Here is a 23,688-nt window from a genome sequence, read left to right as displayed (position 1 = left end):
AGCCACATAGAGACATTCATGATGAAGTACTTAATGTATCATTATTATCTCATAATGGCCACCATTAGTTGTGTATGCAGCTTAGAAATATAACCATGAATTCATAGACTATTTGATTTTTGTTATTTCTTTTTAAAATGCTACCCTCAGGCTTTTCAGATGACCTTTAAGCTGTCTACTTCTCAAACTCCTGTTCAAATAGTGAAGGAAAACTGGAAGGCAGTCAGAAGTGTTTGCGTGGGCGGGTTTGGTACCATCACTGACGATGGATATGGAGTTTCATATTTGACTTATGGAGAAAGTGAAGGTACATAATGTCCATCTATCTTAAATCTCCTCCTGCTCCTCCCTCTAGTCTTCTTCTCTGTTCATTGCAAGAATTCTTGTCCGACTACTAATTCGTTTCAATTTGGGGAAGGGATCAAGAAATCTTTTGATGACATGAAGGAATTGTATTCTGATATTTTTAAAGATAAATAAAAGAAAGAAATATTTTTGCTGTTAAGAAAACTGTCATTTGTTGTGTTTTTTGTTTGCATTATTTTTTGAGGCATTTTTATTTGAAAAAAATGTTTGACCTTTCTGTCGCCCGAAAGGTCAGAATTGCCGCCTACGCAAAGGACATAAACAAAACGATTCTTCGCGCAGTAAACTCCAGCCCTCTCCTAGTCTTCTTCTCTCTTTCTCTCTCTAACAAAATGAAGGTTGCCCTTTTCGGTGGAATGGGAGCACTCCTCAACTGTGTCCTGGCCTTACACTCGTCCTCCCTTTCTCTCGCTCACATTATAGACGAGCTATTAGTCCAGCCATTCACAGCAATGAAGACCCTTTTGCTCCTTCCCGCTGCCCTCGGATTTCTCATAGGAACAGTCACGCTCTTATTCTGGTCTTTCTTAAGAGCTATTGTCCTGAGGTCACTGCTCCAGTATAATGGGTGGTTCCTGAAACCAAAAAGCCCATTGAACAAGGTAGGCCTAATAGTCAGTTTGACCTTTGTGCTGTAGCTAATTGTAAACACACTACATGTAGTTTATGTATATACATCAACCTTTGTTTGCTGTTTTTAGATATGGTACTTGTTGATGCTCTTCTTGCTCGGCCGCAAGAACTTAGGAGCAGGGAATTATCAGAAATTCTTGCCATCACTTCCTGTGCCACCTCTTACAAAAACATGTAAAAGGTCAGTTTTGATTTGAGATAGTTTACATGCCATTGTACATGTATAGTGTAGCCTCCTTTAAATGACACCTCCATTTGTGTACAGGTATTTGCAATCTGTCCAGCCACTACTGACCGATGAGCAGTTTAGGAAGACAGAGAAAGTAGATATGTATTTATGTGCATATAAATAATTATTATTAATAATTTCCAGGTTGTAAATGATTTTAAAGCTAAAGAAGGCCGAAAGCTACAAATGTACCTTACTTTAAGGTGTGTTGTTAAAAAGTGAATCAAAAACTTTGTTGTGCAAAATTAACAAACAAGATAATGACATTCACGGATCACTTTGCCCTTTAATTACCGCTATGAATATTAATGTTGACTATGTTTACATGGAAAAGGTCAAACTACTTCATGTGTGGCTAATTATGCGCATTCCTCTGAAAGGTCAAGTTATGACTTGTGGCCGTAATTATGAAAGCTGTGTGTTAACTAGAGATTCCACTGTATCATTTAAATTGCAACTATTTGACCTTTTCTCTCTCTCTGTCTCCCCCCTCCCTCTCTCTCTTGCTAAAGGTCATGGACCCACAGGAATTGGCTCAGCCAGTGGTGGGAAGAGTTCATCTATTTCAGACAGCGAACCTCAATATCACGTAAATAAACTATCATTAAAGCATATTCTTTTATTTTTAAAATTTTAGATAATTCTAATTATTTTTGTTTGGGCGCTAGAAGACCTCCCACTCCTCACCAGCTGGACAGAGCAGCCTCAGCCCTCTACCAAACAGTCATGTAATTAACTTAGGTCTCCGTACTTTACACTTAGTGTTTTGTCACTAGGTTTGTGAAAAAGATCAAAAGTGGTAGAATTAAGAATATGACTGCTCAGGACCTTGTCCCATTCTGCATGGAAGCAAACATGGATTACACTAACTCATCAAGGATACCAGGAAAGACTGTAGATCGTATCATTAATTTTGATCACAATAAAATTCACCACACAGTAGTCATGAGGTATGTAATGTCCTAAAAATTTTGGTGGAGATAAATTCTGCTTTGCTCATCAAAAAATTTTAACCTCCGTGTGAATGACAGATTGTAATCTCTTGCTAGGCAAGGAAAGTTTTACATTGTTCAAGTAACTGATAAAGATGGCCGCATCTATCCTCCTACCTTGTTGAAGAAACAGCTGGAGCGTATTGTAGAAATGGCTGGCGGTAAGCAGATAAGATTTACTGTGTATAATGCATTGGGTTTATTATGTAGATGAGAAAGATGAAACTGGAGTAATGACATTCACTGCATTACCAAGAGAAGACTGGGCAGACATAAGGAAGAGACTAGAAGAGGATCCAGTCAACAAGAAATCATTAGAACTGATTGACAGTTCTTATAGCATCGTTGTTCTTGATACAGAGTCGCCTGACCTTGATGTATGCGTACATGTATATTTTATATAAACTCAAATTAGCACAATTTGCATTACTAAGATTTACATATTTTTGTTTTAGGACTTTAGAGAGAAGTCTCGTCACATGTTCCATGGTAATGTGTACAACCGTTGGTTTGATAAGTCCTTCTCTATCATTGTCTGTGCCAATGGAGTCATTGGATCTAATGTTGAACACAGCAGACTTGATGCTACTGTATGTTAGCCTAATGTTTAGTAGTGTATGCTTAATGCTTTCTCTCCTTCTTTTTCTCTTTCCCGCCAACCCTTTTCTCTCTCTCTCTTCTTCTTCTTCTTCTTCTCCTTCTTCTTCTTCTCCTCTAGGTTGCATGTCAAGGTTGGGAGTACATGCTACAGCATGAGGAGTATGATGACAATGGACGTGTTTTACAATTGTCTGAAGATGGATTCCCTAGAGATACTCAACCTGAGGAGTGAGCTTACATTACAATATGTACTTGTACATCCATTTGATGATAATATTGTCAATACTGTTTAGGTTGAAATGGAATTTGGAGTCCTTCACTGACGACTTATCAAGATCCAAAGACCACCTAAGGAGCATGGTGAGAGCATTCTTCCTGTATATTCCAGCTGTGAATTATTTAACTCTCTAAATTAGATTGCAGACTCAGATTTAGTTGTTGTTTGTCCCTCTTACGGTAAGAGTGTTCCTAAAAAGTGTCGTCTTAGTCCTGATGGCTGGTTCCAAATGGCCCTACAGTTAACCTATTACAGGATCTATCATAAACTGGTACTAACATATGAATCAGCCACTACAAGGTACCCACACACACTCCTCACTGATGTGTGCATGTTATTGTGTGTTGTGTGTGCAGACTTTATTATAAAGGAAGGACTGAGACCATTCGTCCTGTATCAATGCAGTCTAAAGCTTTTGTTGAGGTTTGTTGTATTATTACTATTATTTTTGGCGGGCCAGTGGTCATTATTGACAGCTGCTTGTGTCTTTTCTTACTAGGCAATGGATGATAGCTCTATTAGTGTGGAGAAGAAGAGAGAGTTATTGAAAGAAGCTATCAAGTACTTACAGAATACCTCCTCCATTTAATCTTTCTTTCTCTCTCTCTACTTCTCTAGGTATCAGGAGCAGTATAAGTTTGAAGCTATGAGAGGGATGGGTGTTGATAGACATTTGTTTGGACTCTACATTGTAGCTAAGTGGCTCAAGATGGACCCAATGCCTGAAATATTTGAAGACGAAGTATTATTACTATTGTTGTTGTTGTTATTATTATTGTTTTTGTTTTTAGGCTTTTCAGTTGAAGTTCACCTTGTCCACCTCTCAGACTCCTACCCAGTGCATTAAAGAGAAAGATTACGATGATGAGAAGAGGACAATTGTTGGTGGGTTTGGCACAGTCACTGATAATGGATATGGAGTCTCTTACATTATATCAGGAGAAGAGACAGGTACCAAGTGTTGCAGTTTTTAAAAATATAAATTGTACATTGTACATGTACTTATGTTGTGCAGAAAGTTTGAGCTGATTCCAATCAAATTTGGATTTTTAATGAATTTTTAAAGTTGCTTCAAATTTGTTATGTACATGGACTTTAATGTGCTCAGATATAATTCTTTCACAATTCTTTTAGTCTATTTCTCCATACATTCAAAGAATTCCTGTACTGAGACAAGCTCTGAGAGATTTGGTGAAGAATTAAAGAAATCGTTTGAGGACATGAGAGAAATCTTTTCTTAACACTGTATAATGATAGCCATTAAAGCACAGTAGTTATTTCTAGTTTGACAAACATACCTAAATTATTATTATTATTATGATAAACACACTATAGCATTTAGATGTGACTTATATTATTGTGATAATGACAACTGCTAGCAGTTCTCTACCTACACACATTCCTTCTTCTGGTATTATTACTAATCTAATTTGAAATTTGTGTCTAGTACAAGACATTGCACAGTATAAAACACTATGCCACAAATATTATTATTATTATACTTTTAGTATTATTGTTCTTATCATTTATAGTTAAAATTGTTTATTTCATTGAAACTGTGAGTCTTCTTTCTCTTCAATTATATTTTGCATTTGAGCTGTAGTTTGGCATCTGATTGATGTCTTCTTTCTCGAATGCTTTCTCCTTTGCACGTCGCAATGCATCATCTACAAAACAACAATCATCATCATTATTATTATGTACTTTAAGTATTTAAACCATTATGTACATCTGCTTTGAAGTGTATCAAGATGAATGGATCCCTTTAGCTTTTTCAATTCTCCATCAATTCCTTTGAGCTCTTTCTCAACTATGTCAATGCACTCACTGCAAAGGAAAGAATGAGTGAAATGAATACTGCAAGTTAGTTTTGTTAAAGAAAACCCAACTACTTTTCATTATGGCTCCTTGGTAACTTACAGATGTTTCTTTATTTTTTTCTCCCTTTCTTCTTTACTGTCAATCAGTTCTTGTATCTCTTCTGTTAGTTTATCAACTTTTTGCTTAAATCCTCTTTGAGCCCATTTTTTCTTCTCATTACTATTTTGATCCAACTATACATAGCAAAGCATCATTCAAAATAATCTTTATAATAATAATAATAATAACATACTTGCTCTTCAATGTCCTTTAGAATATCTTGACAATCTTTAAGTTCCATTTTATTAAGGCAAGCTTTGGCTATGAGTGAGTCCCTTAGCTGCAGCAAAGATTCAACATTCATCACATCAAGCTTATGAGTCCAATTCTTCTTTTCTTCTTTTGCATGATTCAGTATAATTTCAGTGCAATCTGACAATGTATTGTCAATTATAACAAATGTTACAATGGTATCTTACTGCTCATGTCATCAATTATATCTAATGCAGTTTTTGCTTGCTGCTTAAGAGATTCTATTTGCTCTTTCCAATCGGAAAACTTCTCCCTTGCATCTTGTAGAGAAGCTTCAGCAACATCCTGACAATCCTTCTCTTCTTTTGAAACTTCCTCGAGCATCCTCTCCTCCTCTTGTAATTCTTCTAGTTCCTTCTTGAGTTTCTCCTGCAAGCCAAATTAAAAATTTTAAACTGATGTAAGGTGTTGAATTGACTTGTGTCTTCCTGTTCTTCAGCAGTTGGCTTTCCCTGTGGCTTGACCTTTGGTTGTACTGCTGTCTTGATGATTCACAAAATAGCTCTAACTCTCTCAAATCATTGTCTATAACAAGAGAAGAAGAGTAGATCATTCATTCATAAAATCAAGAGAGAAGGAAAAAGAGAATAGCAATCACTATAGCTTTACCATACCTAGCTTTCTAATGTCAGAAGTACAATTTTCCTCAATATTCTTATCTTCTCTTGCTTCTTCAGTCAATTCCTCCATTGCTGCACTATAAATCAAACAGTCACATATATCACATGACCAATATGTCACATGATTAATACGTCACATGATCGATATCATTCACAAATTTACCTTAAGATCTGGCTCAGGTCTGACAGTCCAACAATAGAGTTCTCAGTTTCAAGTCTTTCTTGAAGGTTTCTTTGTTCATCACGAGATTCTTCCTCTGCCTCATCTACATGTACATGTAAATAAACTCAACATACATGTACATACGTACTTAGCAGCTGGTAGCAATCCTGTAATGCTGCAATAGCTTCATCCATTTTTGTTGTTATACGGAAATCAAACAATTCTCTTAGTTTTTGATCAAAACTCGACAGTCTCTCACGTCCAGAGTGTTTAAGTTCAAATAGATCAGCAGCTGCTTTTCGTCCATAGGTAAAAGCTGGTTTCGTAGTGTCAAGGTTTTGGGCAGCAACTGAAGAGCTAACATGACCATCCTTTGCTTTAGCAACGACACCTTCGACAATACCAAGGACTTTACGTGGTATATCTGAAGAAAAGAAGATACACTTTGTTCTCTCCTTGTCTCTTCAATATTTTGTATTCTCTCTCTTTCTCTCTTTACTGACCGTCCCCCACTGTATCAGCTTTCCTCATATCCTCTTTGATATCTTTAATCCTGTCATCAATCTCACCATCTATTGTGGTCACAACAAACAATGACAAACTGAAAATGACACTAAAAAAACAAAAAATGCTTTGCATGCATTCACAACCCAACCCATCCTCCAGAGATTACAGACAGCACTTAAGTGTACCAATTACATTCCCTACTGTATAAAATAACCTCCACATAAAGGACACCTCTGTATAACAGAGACACTCCATTATATAGAGGCACCATTGTATCATTAGCACAATAAAGCATTGATTAGTATACTAATGATAGCAGGGTGTAGTCCAGTGGCATACCTAAGTGTTCCTGAGGCCCGACTACTGCTAGTGTTTCTTCAATGGTGTCCTTGTCTTTGAAGTACAGTTTAGACTTTGCTTTGTCAAAGGCCTCGGTTACTTCCTCTATATCAGAACGAGAGGAGTATCTATCCTCTTCCCTCTCTCTCTCTAGGGACACAGTAGAAGGATAATAGCTGAACTCCTGAGTGTCAGACATCTTTGCTGACTCGATTGCAGCAGTTTATGCTGCAGGAAAATGGGTGGGGCTGGGAGTGTCAGCCACACCCATTAACTCCCGCCCAAGTCTTAGCCTAGGTGAAATGGCTTTCTTCAAAGGAGCAGCTTCAGAAGGTAACAGAGCTGCCAATCTTCTCAAAAAGAGAGAGAAAGATAGAGAGGAGTTGGAAAAAATGAAGCAAAAAATATCAGAGGTAGTTTAGCATTAATACAATGTTGTGTACTTTAAAATATTTTGTAATAATAAATGTAATTATTTTAATTTTTGTAGGACATTGGAGCCAAAAGTATATTTGAATCAAATGAAAAGTTTTCAACACATTTTGACATTGTTGAAGAAGAGCTGAGGACATCGACAATTGGTAGAGAATTTCAATAGAATTTTTTAATTGAAATAATTTGTGACACTTGTTATAGGTTTAATGACACTTGAAGAAATGAAGATGAAAAGAGAATTACTCATTCAAGAGAGGAAGAAGAAATTGGCAGCAGCTGTTTCAGAAGAAAACAAGCAGTAAGGGATTGAGGGATTGATTAATTTCTCCATTTTAAATTAGATATGTATACACTGTACAGTAAGGAGTGGTATTTTTCAAAATTTGGCCAGTTTTTTAAAATGGTCATAACTCAAAAATTTCTTGTCGAAATTGACTCAAACTTTCTACACAGCATAAGGACGTCAATATGTATCAGAAAATGTAATAAAAATTTGGAGTGATTTCGGAGCCATTTTTTGAAAAAAAACCATGGGCTATAATAGCCTTGGGTATTTTTCAAAATTTGACCCATTTTAAAAAATGGTCATAACTTTAAAATTTCTTATTGGAATTGACTCAAACTTTCTACAAGGACATCAATATGTATTAGAAAATATAATAAAAATTTGGGGTGATTTCGGAGCCATTTTTTGAAAAAACCATGGGCTACATATTACATACATGTACAGCTGGAATATTGGTGGGATGTTTGGCATTCTTCAAAGACTGGGCCCATTTTTCACCATTTTGTTTTGTATTATTCAAGTCAATATTTCCAGCTGTATAATTGTTTTTTATCCCGCCATATAATAACTATGATTAATTATTGTTGAAAAGGGACTCTCTTGATGGAAAGAAAGGAGAAAAGAGAAAATTGAAAGCAAAGCCAGTTTTGTCATTTGATGTTGAAGAAGATGAAGATGAAGAGAGAGAGGAGGAGGAGGAGGAGGAGCAAGTGGAAAAGGAAGAAGGTGTGTCATGATGCATTCAGTACTGCATATATTGATTCATTTTAATAAAATTTAGCTCCTCCTACTTTTAAACGAAAGAAGTACAGTCACTTTGGAAAGAATCCTACAGTTGATACTTCTTTTCTACCTGATCGAGACAGAGAGGTGAGAGAGAGGGAGGGAAGTGAGAGAGGGAGAGAGAGACAGAGAGAGACAGAGAGGTAAGAGAGAGGGAGAGGTTATGAAGGTGTCTCTTTTTCTTGAGTGAGTGTAGGAGGAGGAGAAATACGAGAGAGAATGTCTTAGACAAGAATGGGTGGAGCAACAGAACGAACTTAAAAGTAAAGAAACATAATATTTTTTATTTAATTTTAATTTTTACTACCTCCAGACGAGGTTATTCAAATAACATACAGTTTTTGGGATGGTTCAGGTCACCGTAGACACGTACAAGTGAGAGTTTTAAAAGGTTTTTAGGGAGAACCTTGCCTGTTCTATTCTAGATGAAGAAAGGAAACACAATTCATGAGTTCTTGCAGAAATGTCTCGAAAACCTTCGAAAAGAATTCAAAGAATTAAGAGGAGCATCAGTGGATGGGTTGATGTACATTAAAGAAGATCTGATCATACCTCATGTTAGTATGACATCGTGGAGTGTTCTAAATATAGTAACACTGATTCTATTAATAGCATTACTCGTTTTACGACTTCATAATAAACAAAGCAAGAGGAAAGAGTGGTAAAATTTACTACCGTATAGTAGGAAATTTTGGAGGGAATTAAATTAGGTGAATTGGCATTTCGATAGCCATTCGCCAAAATAGAAATCCGCCATTTTCAGCCATTATGTGTATGCTCGCTCAATGGCACATGGCCACAATTTGCGAAATTAAAATCCACCAATCATCAAAATTTAACAATTCGCCAAATTTTATTCCCTTTTAAATTTCCCGCTATAATTTTGAATGAGTCTGTATGTACATGTACATGTACATGTATAGGCTCATTGTTCAGCTTTGATGTACATGAAGATATAAGACTTGTTAATGACGCTGGCATTGAAAAAGATGAAGTAACAATACAGTGATAGTCCAGTACAATTATTATCTGTTTCCCTTTCTCCTTCCTTGTCCCTCTCTCTCTCTGTGCAGTCTCATGCTGGTAAGGTTGTGTTGAGGAGTTGGTATGAAAGGAACAAGCACATATTCCCTGCCAGCAGGTGGGAGCCATACGACCCTGAGAAGAAATGGGATAAGTACACAGTAAGACTCCTCATACCACTCTCTCTCTCTCTCAAGCTTCATTGAACTACATGTACAATAAGAGATACTGCAATGTCATAGATACTGCAATGGTATAATGCATGTGTTAATAATGGCTGGCTGTCTTTCTCTGATAGATTTCTGATAAAAGTGCAGGACAATAGATTCACCTCTGCTGCTTCTTCTTGCAAACGAAGGAGGATTGTACTGTACATCTTTTAATGTTATTATTATTAAATTTTAATTTATTTTGTCTGCAATAATTATTATGCAAGTGTAATAGATTAGTCATGACATATTTATGAAAAAGTTCCCCAGAAAGTGGTTGGACTAGTAAAGTTGAAAGGAATGGCACTAGTTTCATCATCAGCATCACTGGAACTCAATTCATTGATGAACAGCTATTTTGAAAAGGAGAGAGAAAACACTAATAAAACTTGTGCATGTACAGTATCGCCTCTCTTAATGGACACTCTCTATAGTGTACACCTCCATTTAAAGGACAGCAGCCACTACTAGGCTACTATCCTAACCTGTTTGGATGTTAGCTGAAGGTGTGGGTGAAGTGGTTCCTCTTTGTCTTGTTTCTCTGGATCAAGGAGTCGATTCATTAATGATGATACAGCAGGATGATAGTGACACTGTAGAGTCTATAGGAAAGAACCCAGTCCGTCATGACGAGGACATCTTGTGATTGATTACTTTTAATTCCCAGAGGCAACTCTCCAGAGCACGGGAGAGAGAAGGATCTGCTTCGTCCATTAGGAAAGGATCAGAATCAATCTCAAATACTATCAAGAAAATAGTTTTAAATATATCATTAATTCATTATAAAAACGTGAAGTTAACCTTCTGTTGTGCTTCTGTGCAGTAGGACACGACAGTTTGGATGTCTTCTTATCAAATTAATGACCAAAACACTTGCCAACATAATACCTACATGTAATTATAAATAATAATAATAATAATACCTACATCATAAAAATACAGAGAGTGAGCTAGTATACATGTACATGTACATGAAGATTAAGTTGCTGAATGTCCAGTACCTTCTGGAGGAGCAGAGAGAGAGAGTCTGGCAATCTTCTTAGCAAAGGAAGCAACAAGATACAAAGGGAGATGACTATAAACAGAATATAATCAATAACAAGATACAATTGTCAGCCATTGAAGGGTAAGGATAACTTGCCTTGAGGTAAGGAAGACATTGAGGAGCCTAAAGAACCTTGGAGTATACGGGACAGTGAATATATCCGGTCGTAAGAGACTGTATAACTTCTGATAGAAATGAGGGTACTCACTATAATAATAATAATAATAATAATAATAATAATAATAATAATAATAATAATAATAATAACAATAAAGTAATTAATTAATTAATGATCGACTCACATGTGGTAATGATGCATCAATATAAAGAGACCATTCAATGCTAGGATGCTGTAAACTCCACCTACCAATTAATGTAATTAATAATTAATTAGTTAATAATCTTGATTGCCTTGATCGTAACATCCAACGAGGTAATCAACGAGTAGGTGTGGCTTATTCATGTGGGGCATGACTTGAGAATGAAGAGAAAGTAACACACTCTTGTGGATGCTGGGAGGTAACTATGGCAACAGAGGATGGGCGTGGTTTAAAGGGAAGGACTTACTGGCAATTGAAGAAATAGCAGCCATGCTTTAGAAAATACTTTGGAGTGTTTCTACAAGGAGAGAGAGGGAGAGAGGGGAAGAGAGATAACCACTAATATTAATATTGTCATTACTTCATGTGTCTTCACGTCAATGGCTTGTTGGTTTTTAAAATCTTTTGGATCCGTCACAAAATACTGCATTCCATCGTCTTCCTCCTTTGGGTCTTTATTCTTCTTGTCTTTATCTTTCTTTATCATGATTTGTTTCAACAGCTGGTATACATTGCCACCAAACTCCATAGAAACGGAGCCACGACTTCTCTGATAAATAAAATTATGTACAACATAAATAAAATAAATAAATAAAATTAATAACTAATTCTTTTTCTCACATATGCTGTGTCCAATTTTGTGCCAATGATAGAACTAGAGAAAATATAAAATTCAAAATTACTGATATTTAAAGAATATTCTACCTAATGTTCTTCAGTGTGAAATACTTAACGTCAGTATATTGAATATAATTATTGATAAAGTAGAAAGTTAGTTCCTGGTTTCCAGCTGTGAGGATTGAGGAGATTATACGAAGGAACAAGTCATTGGGGAAGTTGTATTCTTTCAAGGTGGGTGTGGTCTTGACACTCCCAAAACACTGGAGCAAACCCATCAGTTCATTAAGGACAGTAACCTGATGAATATACAGGGTAGTTCAAATATCTTTAAAATGGCCTTGGGTATTTTTCAGAATTTTGGCATTTTCTTAAAATGGCCGTAACTCAAAAAATTGAAGTCGGAATTGACTCAAACTTTCTACACAGCATAAGGACATCAATATGTATCAGAAAATGTAATAAAAATTGGGGGTGATTTCGGAGCCATTTTTTGGAAAAAACCATGGACTATAGCCTTGGGTATTTTTCAAAATTTTGGCATTTTCTTAAAATGGCCGTAACTTGAAAAATTAAAGTCGGAATCAGCTCAAACTTTCTACACAGCATAAGTGCATCAATATGTATCAGAAAATGTAATAAAAATTGGATGTCATTTCAGAGCCATTTTTTGGAAAAAACCATGGGCTATAGCCTTGGGTATTTTTCAAAATTTTGGTATTTTCTTAAAATGGCTGTAACTCGTAAAATTATAGTCAGAATCAGCTCAAACTTTCTATACAGCATAAGGACATCAATATGTATCAAAAAATGTAATAAAAATTGGGGGTGATTTTAGAGCCATTTTTTGAAAAAAACCATGGGCTATAGCCTTGGGTACTTTTCCAAAAATGGCTCATTTTTTGAAATGGTCATAACTCGAAAATTTTTTATCGGAAACGACTTAAACTTTCCACACAGCTTAAGTACATCAATATGCATCAGAAAATGTAATAAAAATTGGATGTCATTTCAGAGCCATTTTTTGGAAAAAAACTATGGGCTATAATAGCACATGGTATTTTGCAAAAATTGACTATAAATTTCCAGAATTGTCAACTATAACCTTCTAAACTATACATGCTTGTTCAAAAGCAGATATCCTTTCTAAATACATTTATATAACTGAGCTAATACCAGCACACACACAATTAAGTTATCCGATTCCATTCCAGTGCTTACTTGATAAGGAGAGATGCTAATATAATCCAAAAAGGTCGTAAGTGACAGCTGGTATTTTGATCTCAACCACAAAGGGTATAAATTTGATGCCATACTCATGTCACTGCTCAAAAGAAGAGAGTTATTAGCAGTAGAGCTGGTATGGGTATTAGTGTTAGTAAACCATTCTGAATGATTCACTATGTAGTGTTTAAATATATCAACTAATCCATGAATTGCAGCTGTAACTAATGACTGAGGATCATCCTCCTGAGAGAGAGGGGGAAAGAGGGGGGGAGAGAGAGGGAGAGGTGTGTGATCAAAAGGTCATATTAAAACTATAAAATGGATTTAAAGTGATCAACTAAAAATGCACACCCAAAAGTTACAGCCCTACCTGGACAATCAACCACTTTACAAACTCAAACAACAACATAATTAGCATCGTTATTATTATTATTATTATTATTATTATTATTATTATTATTATTATTATTATTATTTATTATTATTATCATCATCATTAAATTTTAATTATTATTATTTATTATTTATTATTAACAAATAGACATGCAGCATTGTATTAATAAATACTTATTAAATATTATCTACCTTTATTAATTCAAATAAATCAATTATTCCATTTGAATTGACTTCACTTTCCTTCACTTTCCTAACAATCTCATTCACAGATTCCATTGTACTAATTAAATATTCATATACCTAATTAAACCACACCCATTCAATTACACAAGCTAGCTTGGTATACAGAAGCGTCTCTTTTTAAAGAAGAGGATGTCTTTTCCTTTGAAAGCCATTGCCCTGTACAGCTTTCAATCATCAGCTCCGGTCGAGCTACAGCTACAGGTAAGAACGCGGAGGGATATGCGGCTGTTTCTGGCAGCCATTCTCAGTTATTATTACCTTTTATTGGCCCAATAACACAACATCACCATCCTTGTCTCCCTCTTGTACTAACCCTGTCTTTCTTTTGATCTCTCTACCGGTACAGCCTTACAAAGAATGCACTGTATTCCATTGTAGCTCCTTGTATTGCTTCATGCATGCTCCCTTCTCTCTCCTCTCTCTCCCTCTCTCTCCTCTCTCTCCCTCTCTCTCCTCTCTCTCCCTCTCTCTCTTACCCCTAGAAAGGTGACATTGTCACGGTTCGTAATCTCAATGTCGGTGATGGCTGGTCGGAAGGTGAGCTGGACGGCAAGAGAGGATTGTTTCCAAAAGCTTACGTCAAATTAGTAAGTTTTTAGTGTTTTTTTTTCTGATAATCATCATAAAAATTAATTGATGCATGTACATGTACTTATTTTTGAGCCCTAACCGTCTTATTTTTGTGGTCGACCAGAATAAAATTAGACGTGAATAAATTGTTGTCAAGGGTTGCTAAAGAGACATGTGTTAACATACATGTACATGTACATGTATTTTATATGATATTAAATGAATGAACTTCACTACATGAACAGGAGAAGAACATAAGCACAGTTGCACAACTGTTTATATTTACTAGTTGTACACATTCACATCACATCAAAAACCATCCCTTCACTATTATGTACACTCTGGCATTGATATGATACTATGTAATGTTTCATGTATTGTAGAAAATAAAAGCTACAATTCTATCATTATATACAGTTAATGAAAAGACTTATTGTACATATACATGTGTGGTCATTGCCCTGAGCTGTTGTTGTCATTGTTGTTGTTTTTGTTGTTGTTGTTGTTGTAACACTTACCAGTACATGTATATCTAATGGAATTTGTATGTGTGTCCTTTTAATTAACATGACACTTGTGTTACCAGCTGGAGGAAGAACACACCGATGATCAACCTGGTTCTCCTATTCACAAAGCTCCTTCTCCTTCCATCCCAAGTCATGTCGCTTCTTCTATTCAGACTCCTTCTTCCCCTCTACTGACACCTCTCACTCCGAAATCTAGTAAGAAGATCTTTATGGAGACGCTCTTGATGCCAACTCCAAATACAATTGATTCTATCTTTGACGAGGAGAAAGCTCTCGAGCTTTTTGCGTCTGACCACAAAGATATCAAAATATCAGTGAGTGTGTTTGTGAAAGAGGATTAGAATAATAAGATGGTGTTTGTGTTTAGTTTAAGATTTATTATTTTTGACTACTTCTTTCCCGCCTGCAGGCAGGGCCAAGATGGAATACTAAGCCGCCATCTTTAACTATAACTGTTTCTGATGATGTAGTCCAGGGAAGGTCTAGTGGTGTACGTACGCCAAAATTGTATCATGTTCGGACAAAAGTGATTCAAATTATTTCTTGCAAGTTATTGTGGGTTTTATTCGGTTTTAGGAATTAAAAGTGACTGTACAAAGAAAGTATAAGCACTTTTTATGGCTATACGACCAGCTGGCTGAAAAAATACCCTGTGTATCTTTACCACCATTGCCAATAAAACATGGAATGCCACCAGGTTAGATTATTAAAATAAAAAGAATGAATTGCAATAAAAAAGTCGAAAAAAAGAAAAGAAAAAAGCAAAAAAAAAACACCTCCGACGGGACTCGAACCCGCAACCCCCGGCTTAGGAGGCCGATGCCATATCCATTAGGCTACGGAGGCTAACCAATGCTTTGTAGATATTGATGATGATTTCAAGGAGAGCAGGCGGCGGGGCTTAGAAAGATTCCTGAACAGGGTAGCCAAGCATCCTATTCTTGGTTCTACAAAGATCCTTCAAGTGTTTTTAATGGCGACAGATGAAAAGGTAGGACATAGAATCATTGTTGTGTCTTCTAGATGATATTCCTTTAGGAGTGGAGGATTGGAGGTACTGGTAAACACACTAGTTTCATCAAAACGTCAGGTGGAAAAAACAAAAAGAACTTCTTCTCCGCTCCAATTTATCACTCAGTCCATTATCCTCCGTACAATGTTCCCATCAGCCAGTGAGACTAGCATCACTAAATTGATGATGATTATTGCCCCTTTTCAGGCTCCAGGCATTTGACAAGTTTTCAAAATTTAGTGAAAATCTCGAGGGAAATGTGAGCGCTTTGACGCGTAGCTGTGAGCTGCTACGGACTTCTCACGGACGTAAGTCTTGTTATAATACTCTAGAAACTTAGATACATGTACATGTAGTTTTTGGATATCGGTGCCATTTTAAAATTTGGTAATATATGTGGATGATACATAGCAGATTTTTTTGTTCATAAACTTTCTTTTTGTTTTTAGAAATGTGCAGACATTTGCGGAGTTTAGGCAAGGACTTGCAGCTGATGTCAAAAGGCTGTGAAAACACAGCTACCACTAGCATATCTGGTATTAGAGAGATGTCGGTATTGTAGACTTATGAATCTTTTTTGTCTTTTTTAGGACGACACATTCGTAAGGCATCTCAAGGTATATCACTACCCAGTAACCAGTTACCAGTGGGAGCCACGATATCGCTAACAGCTGCAGCTTCTTTTGATATTGTATCTGAGGATGAGGAAGACACTGATGATGTCACTGATTCTGTCGGTGACTGGAATTGGAGGGAAGATGAAAAGTAAGGTCCAAAATACAATGTACACTAGGCAACGATCTTGTAGGCAACTTGTTCCAAAAATAGAACAGAATTCTATTTTTGGAACACTTTGCTTGCGTTGCATTTGCCTTATGGTTAATAATTTGCTTTCTTTTGTTGTGCATTTCAGGTTTTCCAAGTTGATGATGGAGTTGCATGACATTGGCTCTAAAATGAGGAGATTGGCTAGCCTACACTTGAAGCACCAGGAAAGACTTGACGTTGAAGTGATTGAAGATTTAGAAGAGTATTCCTCCATCATCCATACACTCCCAGTACTTATTAAGATGCATGAGGAAGCAATGGCATCTTTTAATGAATGCAAACAGAAGGCATCGGTAAGCTGTGTCTCCTCTTTGTTTCCTCCCTCCTCCTCCCTCTCTGTCTCCCCTTCTTTCTTACTCAACTGTTGTTTTCTGTAGAAGAAGGATGCTGAATCCATGAGACAAGATTGTGAGACGCTAAACAACATATTGCTCTCTGAGCTGGACTACTTTAGCACTGTAATGGTCGAAGACTTTCAATCAGTGTTATTGAAGCTGCTGAAAGAACAAGCGGAATACCATAAAAACGTAAATGTGATTTCATTGCACTCTTTAAATTTTATTATTATTAATTATTTTTTTAGCTTGCATCTGAGTGGGAGAGCCTTCATGATAGTTTTTATGAAAAGCGCCCAGTGAGAAAAGCCACAGTAAAGAGAAGTGTCACAATGCCTGGAACCAAACCAGAAAATCATAATCTTTCCAGCATTGAGCAAGATCAGTCATTAAGACCATCCAGTATTGACAGGAAGAACCTTAGTAATGGAGTACGACCTGAAGACTCTGTTCATAATGAGAGTAGCAGAGATACCAATCCTACTTATGAAAACTGGCCAGTCAGTGGAGTTGCTGCTGCTGCTAATAAGCCAACACACAAGCCATTGCCTCCTCCTCCTCCTATAGCTCAAAGACATAAGATCAGTTCTAGTCCTGAGGACTCCATTACTTATGGACATCAGACAGACTCTTTCATCCTCCCAAACTTGCATCAGTCACAGTTCATACCACCAGGACCAGCTGTAGGTAAAGTATCACCAGCCCATCCTCCTATACACAAGCCAATGCTGCCACCAGATAAACCAGCAGCAGGTAAAAAGGAAAAGACATCATCTACTGATACTAGCAGTAGCGAGGAAAATAAGGAATATAATAGTCGTCAAGTAGACTTTCCTGTTGCAGAACCTAGTGATCAGAAATCAATCGAATCCTCGACTGAAGATGCCAAATCACCTGCTACAGCATCAAGCACCTACTCACCTAGAATGCACACGAAACTAGCAAAGATGACTAAAATACCTCTGACAAAGCAGCAACAGTCATCACCTGAAAGAAAACCAGGACCAAGTAGATCATTCTCTCAAAGAACAACTTCTCCTACTTACCACCACCACCAATCTTCGACAAAGACGCTACCACCCAAACAACAAAGTGTCCAAGGGGATGAAAGTGGAACCGAGTTATTAAGAAAACTCCAAGAGAGACGTCAAAAGCTGGAGAGACAGCTAAGCAGCAGCGACGTGAATGATGATAATAGAGATTCGTCTACTTCTTCAAGTGGGGAAGGTGTGCTAAGATGGACTGGCAGCAAAGAAATGGAATCAACCAATTTGTCTAAATTTGGTATTGTTGAAGAAGGAGGGACGTTTGTAGTATAGTCTAGTTAGCTATTATACTTATTATATTTTTTGAAATCATCTCTTTATTAAATATTATCATGCTGTTTTCAATGTTTTGTGTGTTGAGCTAATACAATTCTTGTGTATGTGTTTGTTTTTAAATATTCATATTTAATTTAATTATTCATGATAACGTCTTGCTCCAGTTTATTGGGCTATGCTGCAGTAGTTGTCTCTCTTTTCTTTGCTCTGCTAATCTATCTTCAGTCTCCTGCTTTGATTTCAACTCAAAAAGCTGCACAAATTCAAAGTAAAGGCACATACTGTTTACTGATGTATGCAGCTAGTAGGTATACTATTCCAATTGTACAAAATCTATTATAGATCACTCACCATTTTATTTGAGTCCCTTATGGTCATGAAGTATTGTTTCTGTTTCGTAGTTCTCTCTTTCTCTCTTTGGCTGAATGCAATGGAGTCTTTGGTCATCCTCTCACTCTCCTCCGTGTTGCTGGAGAAGTGCTCTTTGTTTCGCTCTCTTTCACTTATTTGGTCTATGAGGCAGCTTCTTAATTTGAACCTATCAGAGAATGAGGTGAAAATGCACAACTATTTCACACTGACTGCAGTATATGTGTCTGCATGCCTGCAGTACTGTGCATGGACTAATGCAGTGCAATGTATTCAACATTATAAAAGCATGTTTATATGTACTGGTATTGAGCTCTCTCTGAGGGAGTCCCATAATAGTAAGGTCTGTATTCCTGGTGCTTGTAAGTGTAAGCAGCTTTCTTCCTTAGGCTGAATGCTTCCAGTGTAGCAAATGTCTTATCAACAGTTTCTGTGTATATGGTTCGTCTAGTGTTGTCCCATGGCATAGGAAACCATTCTTTTTGACGTATTCTTTCCCGGGAAGAAGCATAAGGAGGTCCCTTTACAGCTGCACTGAAGCTCTTCCTTGACATTGCACTCTAAGGTATCTGTGATCCTAAGTTTACCCACGGAATAGCAGACTACAATTCTGCGCATGCGCAGCTAAGTGTGAAAAGTCCAGCCTAGCTACGCCTTCTAAACATGTGAGTACACGTGGCTACCTTTGAGTCTGATCTTATATCTTGTCAACCGTATTGCGTCATTGGGTCTTCATACTAGCAGCCTAATACTCAAGAAGCAAGATAAAGACACAGTCATTATCTACTGATGTACAAGCTAGGCCAAAGTTACCAGCATTGATTTTGACAGTTCTTTATTTTGTGTTAAAATTTTCATGAACAATTGATTTTATTAAAAAAGAGCTGAAGCTACATGTGTATAATAATAACAATAATAATTATTAGTAATGTAAGCAACAAGACAGCAAAAAGAAACAGTTTAGAGATATCATATGAAACTATGAACACTGATAACTAACACACACACACACACACGATAATAATAATAACTGTATTAATAATAAAGGATTATAATATTAATAACTACTGGTATAATTAACTAGTCCCTTCCTCTGGCTTCTTACTTCGTCTTGTGACAGCAGCCGATAGTTCCGCCTGTAACTGGACAGAGCCCGAGGGCTTGGCTGGTGCCGGAGGTTTAGAAGGCAAGGGAGGTTTGTCTCTTTTCCCCGAACTCCTAAAAACTCCGCCCTTCTTGACAGGAGCAGGGTGAGGAGGGGTCGCCTGAGGCTTTGATACCTGACCCTGTAAATGAGCTTTCTGTAGCGGAGACGACGTGTGAGAGTCATGTGACATCAAAGGAAACGGAGACACTGTTGCTGGGGGAGGGTCTGGTTTAGTAGGCCTGGGTGCTACTAGCGGAGGTTTCACCGGAGGCTTGGAACCTGAGGAATTAGAACGAGGAACCGGAGTCCCGCCTTCACTGGGTGCACTAGTAGTACCTTTGTTCATATCAGCTGAAGGATTACGAACATGAGTCTTATGAGGACCAACTAATACTCTCTGAGAGGGAGGGGGCGGGGCAGGCTGCTGAGGCTGCTGAAACTGCTGAGTCAGCTTACTAACAGCACCTGTCTTTACTGGGACAGTTGGTTTCTTCCTCTTTGGTGATTCCGGTGGAGCATGCTTTGGGGAACCTCCTCCTGTGGAAGCAGCTGCTTCAGGTTTACTTGTATCAGCTAGAACCGGCTTAACTTCAGTTTTAGGATGATCACTTTGAGTTGTGTCTCCTTCTTGAGGAGTAGTAGCCTCGGGTGAAGTCTCTTGCACTGCCGGTAATGAGGGAGAGGTTGGGCCAGAGTCACTCTCCTCTTTTCCCCCAGCTGCTGTGTTCATACTGCTCTTCCTTTGAGGTGGAACAGGTATCGGAGGTAGTTCAGATATCTCAACATATTTAACAGGTATGTATCCTCTCTTGCCACCATGGAAACCGTCCCACCAGTTCCCGTCTTGAGTTTTGTCAATGACGTCCAGCATGTCGCCTTTTGAGAAAGACAGCTCCTTCTCTGTCCGAGCCTTATAGTCGTAAAGTGCTTTAGCAGAGATTGTCATGACTTCTGTAAAAGGAACAAATATATTCATGTATCAGAAAATGTAATAAAATATTTGGAGTGATTTTTAGATCATTCTTGGAAAAAAAACACGGGCTATAGCCTTGGGTATTTTTCCAAAAATGGCTCATTTTTTAAAATGGCCATAACTCGAAAATTTCTTATTGGAATCGACTCAAACTTTCTACACAGCATAAGGACATCAATATGTATCAGAAAATGTAATAAAAATTTGGGGTCATTTCGGAGCCATTTTTCAGAAAAAACCATGGGCTATAGCCTTGGGTATTTTTCCAAAAATGGCTCATTTTTTTAAAATGGCCATAACTCGAAAATTTCTTATCAGAATCGGCTCAAACTTTCTACACAGCATAAGGACATCAATATGTATCAGAAAATGTAATAAAAATTTGGGGTCATTTCGGAGCCATTTTTCAGAAAAAACCATGGGCTATAGCCTTGGGTATTTTTCCAAAAATGGCTCATTTTTTTTAAATGGCCATAACTCGAAAATTTCTTATCGGAATCGGCTCAAACTTTCTACACAGCATAAGGACATCAATATGTATCAGAAAATGTAATAAAATATTTCGAGTGATTTTTATATCATTTTTGGAAAAAAACACGGGCTATAGCCTTGGGTATTTTTCCAAAAATGGCTCATTTTTTAAAATGGCCATAACTCGAAAATTTCTTATCGGAATCAGCTCAAACTTTCTACACAGCATAAGGACATCAATATGTATCAGAAAATGTAATAAAATATTTCGAGTGATTTTTAGATCATTTTTGGAAAAAAACACGGGCTATAGCCTTGGGTATTTTTCCAAAAATGGCTCATTTTTTAAATGGTCATAACTCGAAAATTGTACCATTATTATGCAGTACATAACTTGCTCTCACTGTATGTGAAAATATGACAAATATTGCTCGCAATGAAAGCTGATATTTACATGCAACGATCATGAGATACCAGAGATTAGGTACCATATAAATACCACACTCCAGTATAACTACATGAAAGCATACGGAAGTTAGGATCAAACTACATCAAACTAGCACATGCCATACATGTGTATGTCCATATATGGCATAACCTCATTAAGAGTTTGGCTTCAGCCGCTGCCTGTCGGTCATAACTTTTAATGAGCAGAATATCAAGGTCAGTTTAATGGCCTACCTTCTGTGTCTGATTCATCTGAATCATCTTCTTCATCATCTTCAACAATAACAACAGGAGTGCCTCCTCGGCTTGAAGGACGCTCTTTCATTTGTTCAATGCTGGTCTCAATATCCTGGAGGGCCTGATCCAACATTGAAATATCTCCACTGACACTCACTGTTGATACTTGTGTGGACAGACCCACACTCTCACGAGCCGTCTCTTTTAATTCATCCTTTGATCCACCTGGAGCCACTGCTGACTCAACCTTATGAGACTCTTCACTTGTAGCCACCTCGGATACTACTGGTGTAGATCCTGGTACAACGGGCGGAGCTACTGGTACAGTACCTGGTACGACTGGTGGGGCTACTGGTACGGTACCTGGTACGACTGGTGGGGCTACTGGTATGGTACCTGGTACGACTGGTGGGGCTACTGGTACAGTACCTGGTATGACGGGTGGGGCTACTGGTACAGTACCTGGTATGACGGGCGGAGCTACTGGTACGGTACCTGGTACAACGGGTGGGGCTACTGGTGCAGTCTCTGAGGCTACTGGTGTAGACCCTGGTACAACGGGTGGGGCTACTGGTATAGTCCCTGGTATGATGGGCGGAGCTACTGATACAGTACCTGGTACAACGGGAGGTGAGACTGGTTCGACGGGTAACTCTGTGACGCTGGTAGTGACCGGTTCAGTTGGCGATGGTATAATGGACGCTGAAGCAGTGGCAGGTGGTGGCAGGTCAGGATCAACCAAAGAAGGTTCTTCAGTATCGAGTTCCTGAGGATCCTCTGACGGCTCAATGACAGGGAGCTCACACACCTCCTCCTCATCATCTTCTTCAAATGGAGGAGCTGGTTCCTCGTCAGGAGGGGGAGGAGGGGAGGCTGCCCCCTCGTTGTAATGATAAGAAACATCATTAGGGGACGTTCCAAGGAAGGACGTCTCCAGAATCGGCAGAGGGGGAGGAGGGGGAGAGGACAAACCCTCGTCTTCTGACTCCTCCCCAAATATATACTCGTACTGCTCAATACAGAGCTGTATCAGTACGTTGATGGCTGGGACGTCATTGTGAAGAACTCTTGGGTCTGCATCTTCAGGAGCCCGAGTGAGGGTGGGGCCAAATACCAGGGCAAGGTTTGCCGTGTTCATCTTTGTCTTACTGCTGTGCTGCGACACTCTAAGGAAGTGAAGAATGGACATTAAATATAAGAGGATTGGGAGTTATTTTAGAACCATTTTTGAAAAAAAAAAACCAAAGGCTATACAGATTTTGGTTTTTTCAAAATTGGTTCATCTTTAAAAATTCGTAACAAATCCAAGTTTGATTAAAAATCAGCTCAAGCTTTCTACACAACATAAGAACATGTATATGTACAAAACCAGCTCTTTCTCATACAGCAAGTGCATTCAATTGAAAGTTTATTTTGAATGACAATAAAACTGAAAAGTCATAAAGTCAATCATAAGTCTTTGTTAGTCACAGAAAGTACAACATTAAATGGAATGTACTACAAATTCCCTTCATTAGTGCAGCAGTTGAATTACTTTTTATTACTCAATGTACAGTAATGAGTGAATCAATCCCTCTCCCCTTCCCTCTCTCTCTCCCTCCCTCTCTCCCTCCCTCCCTCTCTCTCTCTCAGTGGGTCTATAGTAAATTGTTCTTAAGAGACATGTGTTCACTAAACACTTAATGTAAACACTGAATTAACTTACATTCACATCAACACAATACAAATAAATAATAATATATTCATGGTATAAATCTTATACTAACTTGTATAGGAATCTGAACAAATATCTCATGACTCCTCCAATGGCTGGATGAAGCTTATTGACAGCATCTCTGATACTATCCAGCCTCTCCTGTGGGTCATCCTTCCCTGTAGACACAGTGATATTTAATAAGTAAAGGTTAGAGAAGACACATTCATGTACACATGAAATAAGGATTATACACTTAAGACATAATGAAGGT

The 23,688-nt window shown here is 37.7% G+C and overlaps 7 protein-coding genes and 1 non-coding gene across 11 annotated transcripts in view; 3 read left to right on the top strand and 5 right to left on the bottom strand.

The window, feature by feature from the left end:
• LOC100640741 (carnitine O-palmitoyltransferase 1, liver isoform-like) overlaps nt 1-4,458 on the top strand; it is an 8,094-nt gene extending 3,636 nt beyond the window's left edge. The window contains exons 1-19 of one of the 3 annotated variants that reach the window (XM_019994149.1): nt 7-307; nt 356-968; nt 1,068-1,180; nt 1,265-1,322; nt 1,373-1,431; nt 1,741-1,817; nt 1,866-1,956; nt 2,005-2,178; nt 2,278-2,381; nt 2,431-2,597; nt 2,676-2,810; nt 2,939-3,048; nt 3,114-3,180; nt 3,237-3,397; nt 3,454-3,520; nt 3,597-3,658; nt 3,716-3,839; nt 3,889-4,048; nt 4,232-4,458. In XM_019994149.1, coding sequence (XP_019849708.1) covers nt 570-968; nt 1,068-1,180; nt 1,265-1,322; nt 1,373-1,431; nt 1,741-1,817; nt 1,866-1,956; nt 2,005-2,178; nt 2,278-2,381; nt 2,431-2,597; nt 2,676-2,810; nt 2,939-3,048; nt 3,114-3,180; nt 3,237-3,397; nt 3,454-3,520; nt 3,597-3,658; nt 3,716-3,839; nt 3,889-4,048; nt 4,232-4,338 — 2,235 coding nt within the window. In that variant the 5' untranslated portion in view covers nt 7-307; nt 356-569 and the 3' untranslated portion in view covers nt 4,339-4,458. Of the gene's footprint in view, nt 1-6; nt 308-355; nt 969-1,067; nt 1,181-1,264; nt 1,323-1,372; nt 1,432-1,740; nt 1,818-1,865; nt 1,957-2,004; nt 2,179-2,277; nt 2,382-2,430; nt 2,598-2,675; nt 2,811-2,938; nt 3,049-3,113; nt 3,181-3,236; nt 3,398-3,453; nt 3,521-3,596; nt 3,659-3,715; nt 3,840-3,888; nt 4,049-4,231 lie in introns of those variants that run through there. The other 2 variants (XM_019994150.1, XM_003384922.2) reach the window with 2 other exon arrangements.
• A 68-nt stretch (nt 4,459-4,526) lies between these two features.
• On the bottom strand, nt 4,527-7,139 carry LOC105312006 (trichohyalin-like). The gene is made up of 11 exons (XM_011404297.2): nt 6,899-7,139; nt 6,556-6,624; nt 6,201-6,476; nt 6,053-6,155; nt 5,884-5,966; nt 5,688-5,794; nt 5,437-5,638; nt 5,211-5,389; nt 5,018-5,151; nt 4,827-4,924; nt 4,527-4,764 (listed from the first exon to the last, which is right to left on the bottom strand). Exons 1-11 carry the CDS (start codon nt 7,095-7,097, stop codon nt 4,673-4,675), a joined length of 1,542 nt encoding a protein of 513 aa, XP_011402599.1. The 5' UTR covers nt 7,098-7,139; the 3' UTR covers nt 4,527-4,672.
• A 23-nt stretch (nt 7,140-7,162) lies between these two features.
• Nucleotides 7,163-9,884, top strand: LOC100640613 (protein FAM50A-like). The gene is made up of 12 exons (XM_003384921.3): nt 7,163-7,311; nt 7,389-7,479; nt 7,535-7,631; nt 8,212-8,345; nt 8,401-8,489; nt 8,599-8,665; nt 8,716-8,777; nt 8,828-8,959; nt 9,015-9,063; nt 9,326-9,396; nt 9,476-9,586; nt 9,724-9,884. Exons 1-12 carry the CDS (start codon nt 7,201-7,203, stop codon nt 9,748-9,750), a joined length of 1,041 nt encoding a protein of 346 aa, XP_003384969.1. The 5' UTR covers nt 7,163-7,200; the 3' UTR covers nt 9,751-9,884.
• LOC100640486 (nucleolar complex protein 4 homolog B-like) lies at nt 9,784-13,553 on the bottom strand. The gene is made up of 14 exons (XM_019994146.1): nt 13,430-13,553; nt 12,839-13,087; nt 11,705-11,916; nt 11,621-11,654; nt 11,361-11,549; nt 11,247-11,297; nt 11,091-11,202; nt 10,982-11,042; nt 10,776-10,886; nt 10,636-10,709; nt 10,436-10,522; nt 10,289-10,377; nt 10,120-10,236; nt 9,784-9,987 (listed from the first exon to the last, which is right to left on the bottom strand). Exons 1-14 carry the CDS (start codon nt 13,514-13,516, stop codon nt 9,886-9,888), a joined length of 1,575 nt encoding a protein of 524 aa, XP_019849705.1. The 5' UTR covers nt 13,517-13,553; the 3' UTR covers nt 9,784-9,885.
• Nucleotide 13,554: 1 nt separating this feature from the next.
• LOC100640359 (uncharacterized) lies at nt 13,555-18,183 on the top strand. Its single transcript, XM_003384919.2, has 13 exons — nt 13,555-13,684; nt 13,966-14,070; nt 14,640-14,894; nt 14,990-15,106; nt 15,157-15,277; nt 15,444-15,571; nt 15,619-15,752; nt 15,800-15,900; nt 16,042-16,128; nt 16,183-16,357; nt 16,506-16,713; nt 16,798-16,947; nt 17,004-18,183. The coding sequence occupies exons 1-13, from the start codon at nt 13,613-13,615 to the stop codon at nt 18,072-18,074; spliced, it is 2,724 nt and encodes a 907-aa protein (XP_003384967.1). The 5' UTR covers nt 13,555-13,612; the 3' UTR covers nt 18,075-18,183.
• Nucleotides 15,354-15,426, bottom strand: Trnar-ccu (transfer RNA arginine (anticodon CCU)). Its single transcript has one exon. It is a non-coding gene; the product is annotated as a tRNA-Arg (tRNA).
• Nucleotides 18,114-19,041, bottom strand: LOC100637952 (uncharacterized). Of its 2 annotated transcripts, none has more exons than XM_019994147.1 (3): nt 18,750-19,041; nt 18,429-18,615; nt 18,114-18,378 (listed from the first exon to the last, which is right to left on the bottom strand). In XM_019994147.1, exons 1-3 carry the CDS (start codon nt 18,998-19,000, stop codon nt 18,220-18,222), a joined length of 597 nt encoding a protein of 198 aa, XP_019849706.1. In that variant the 5' UTR covers nt 19,001-19,041; the 3' UTR covers nt 18,114-18,219. The 2 variants fall into 2 exon arrangements, with proteins under 2 accessions (XP_019849706.1, XP_003384948.1); XM_003384900.3 differs by having other exon boundaries at nt 18,114-18,330; nt 18,750-19,040.
• Nucleotides 19,042-19,280: 239 nt separating this feature from the next.
• LOC105312004 (calphotin-like) lies at nt 19,281-23,682 on the bottom strand. The gene is made up of 3 exons (XM_011404293.2): nt 23,488-23,682; nt 21,719-22,887; nt 19,281-20,544 (listed from the first exon to the last, which is right to left on the bottom strand). Exons 1-3 carry the CDS (start codon nt 23,514-23,516, stop codon nt 19,523-19,525), a joined length of 2,220 nt encoding a protein of 739 aa, XP_011402595.2. The 5' UTR covers nt 23,517-23,682; the 3' UTR covers nt 19,281-19,522.
• Nucleotides 23,683-23,688: the final 6 nt, after the last annotated feature.

This window comes from Amphimedon queenslandica, unplaced genomic scaffold, assembly GCF_000090795.2.
Source record: "Amphimedon queenslandica unplaced genomic scaffold, v1.1 AMPQUscaffold_13481, whole genome shotgun sequence".
Taxonomy (NCBI): Eukaryota; Metazoa; Porifera; class Demospongiae; order Haplosclerida; family Niphatidae; genus Amphimedon; species Amphimedon queenslandica.
This window is presented reverse-complemented; position numbering and strand designations above follow the sequence as displayed.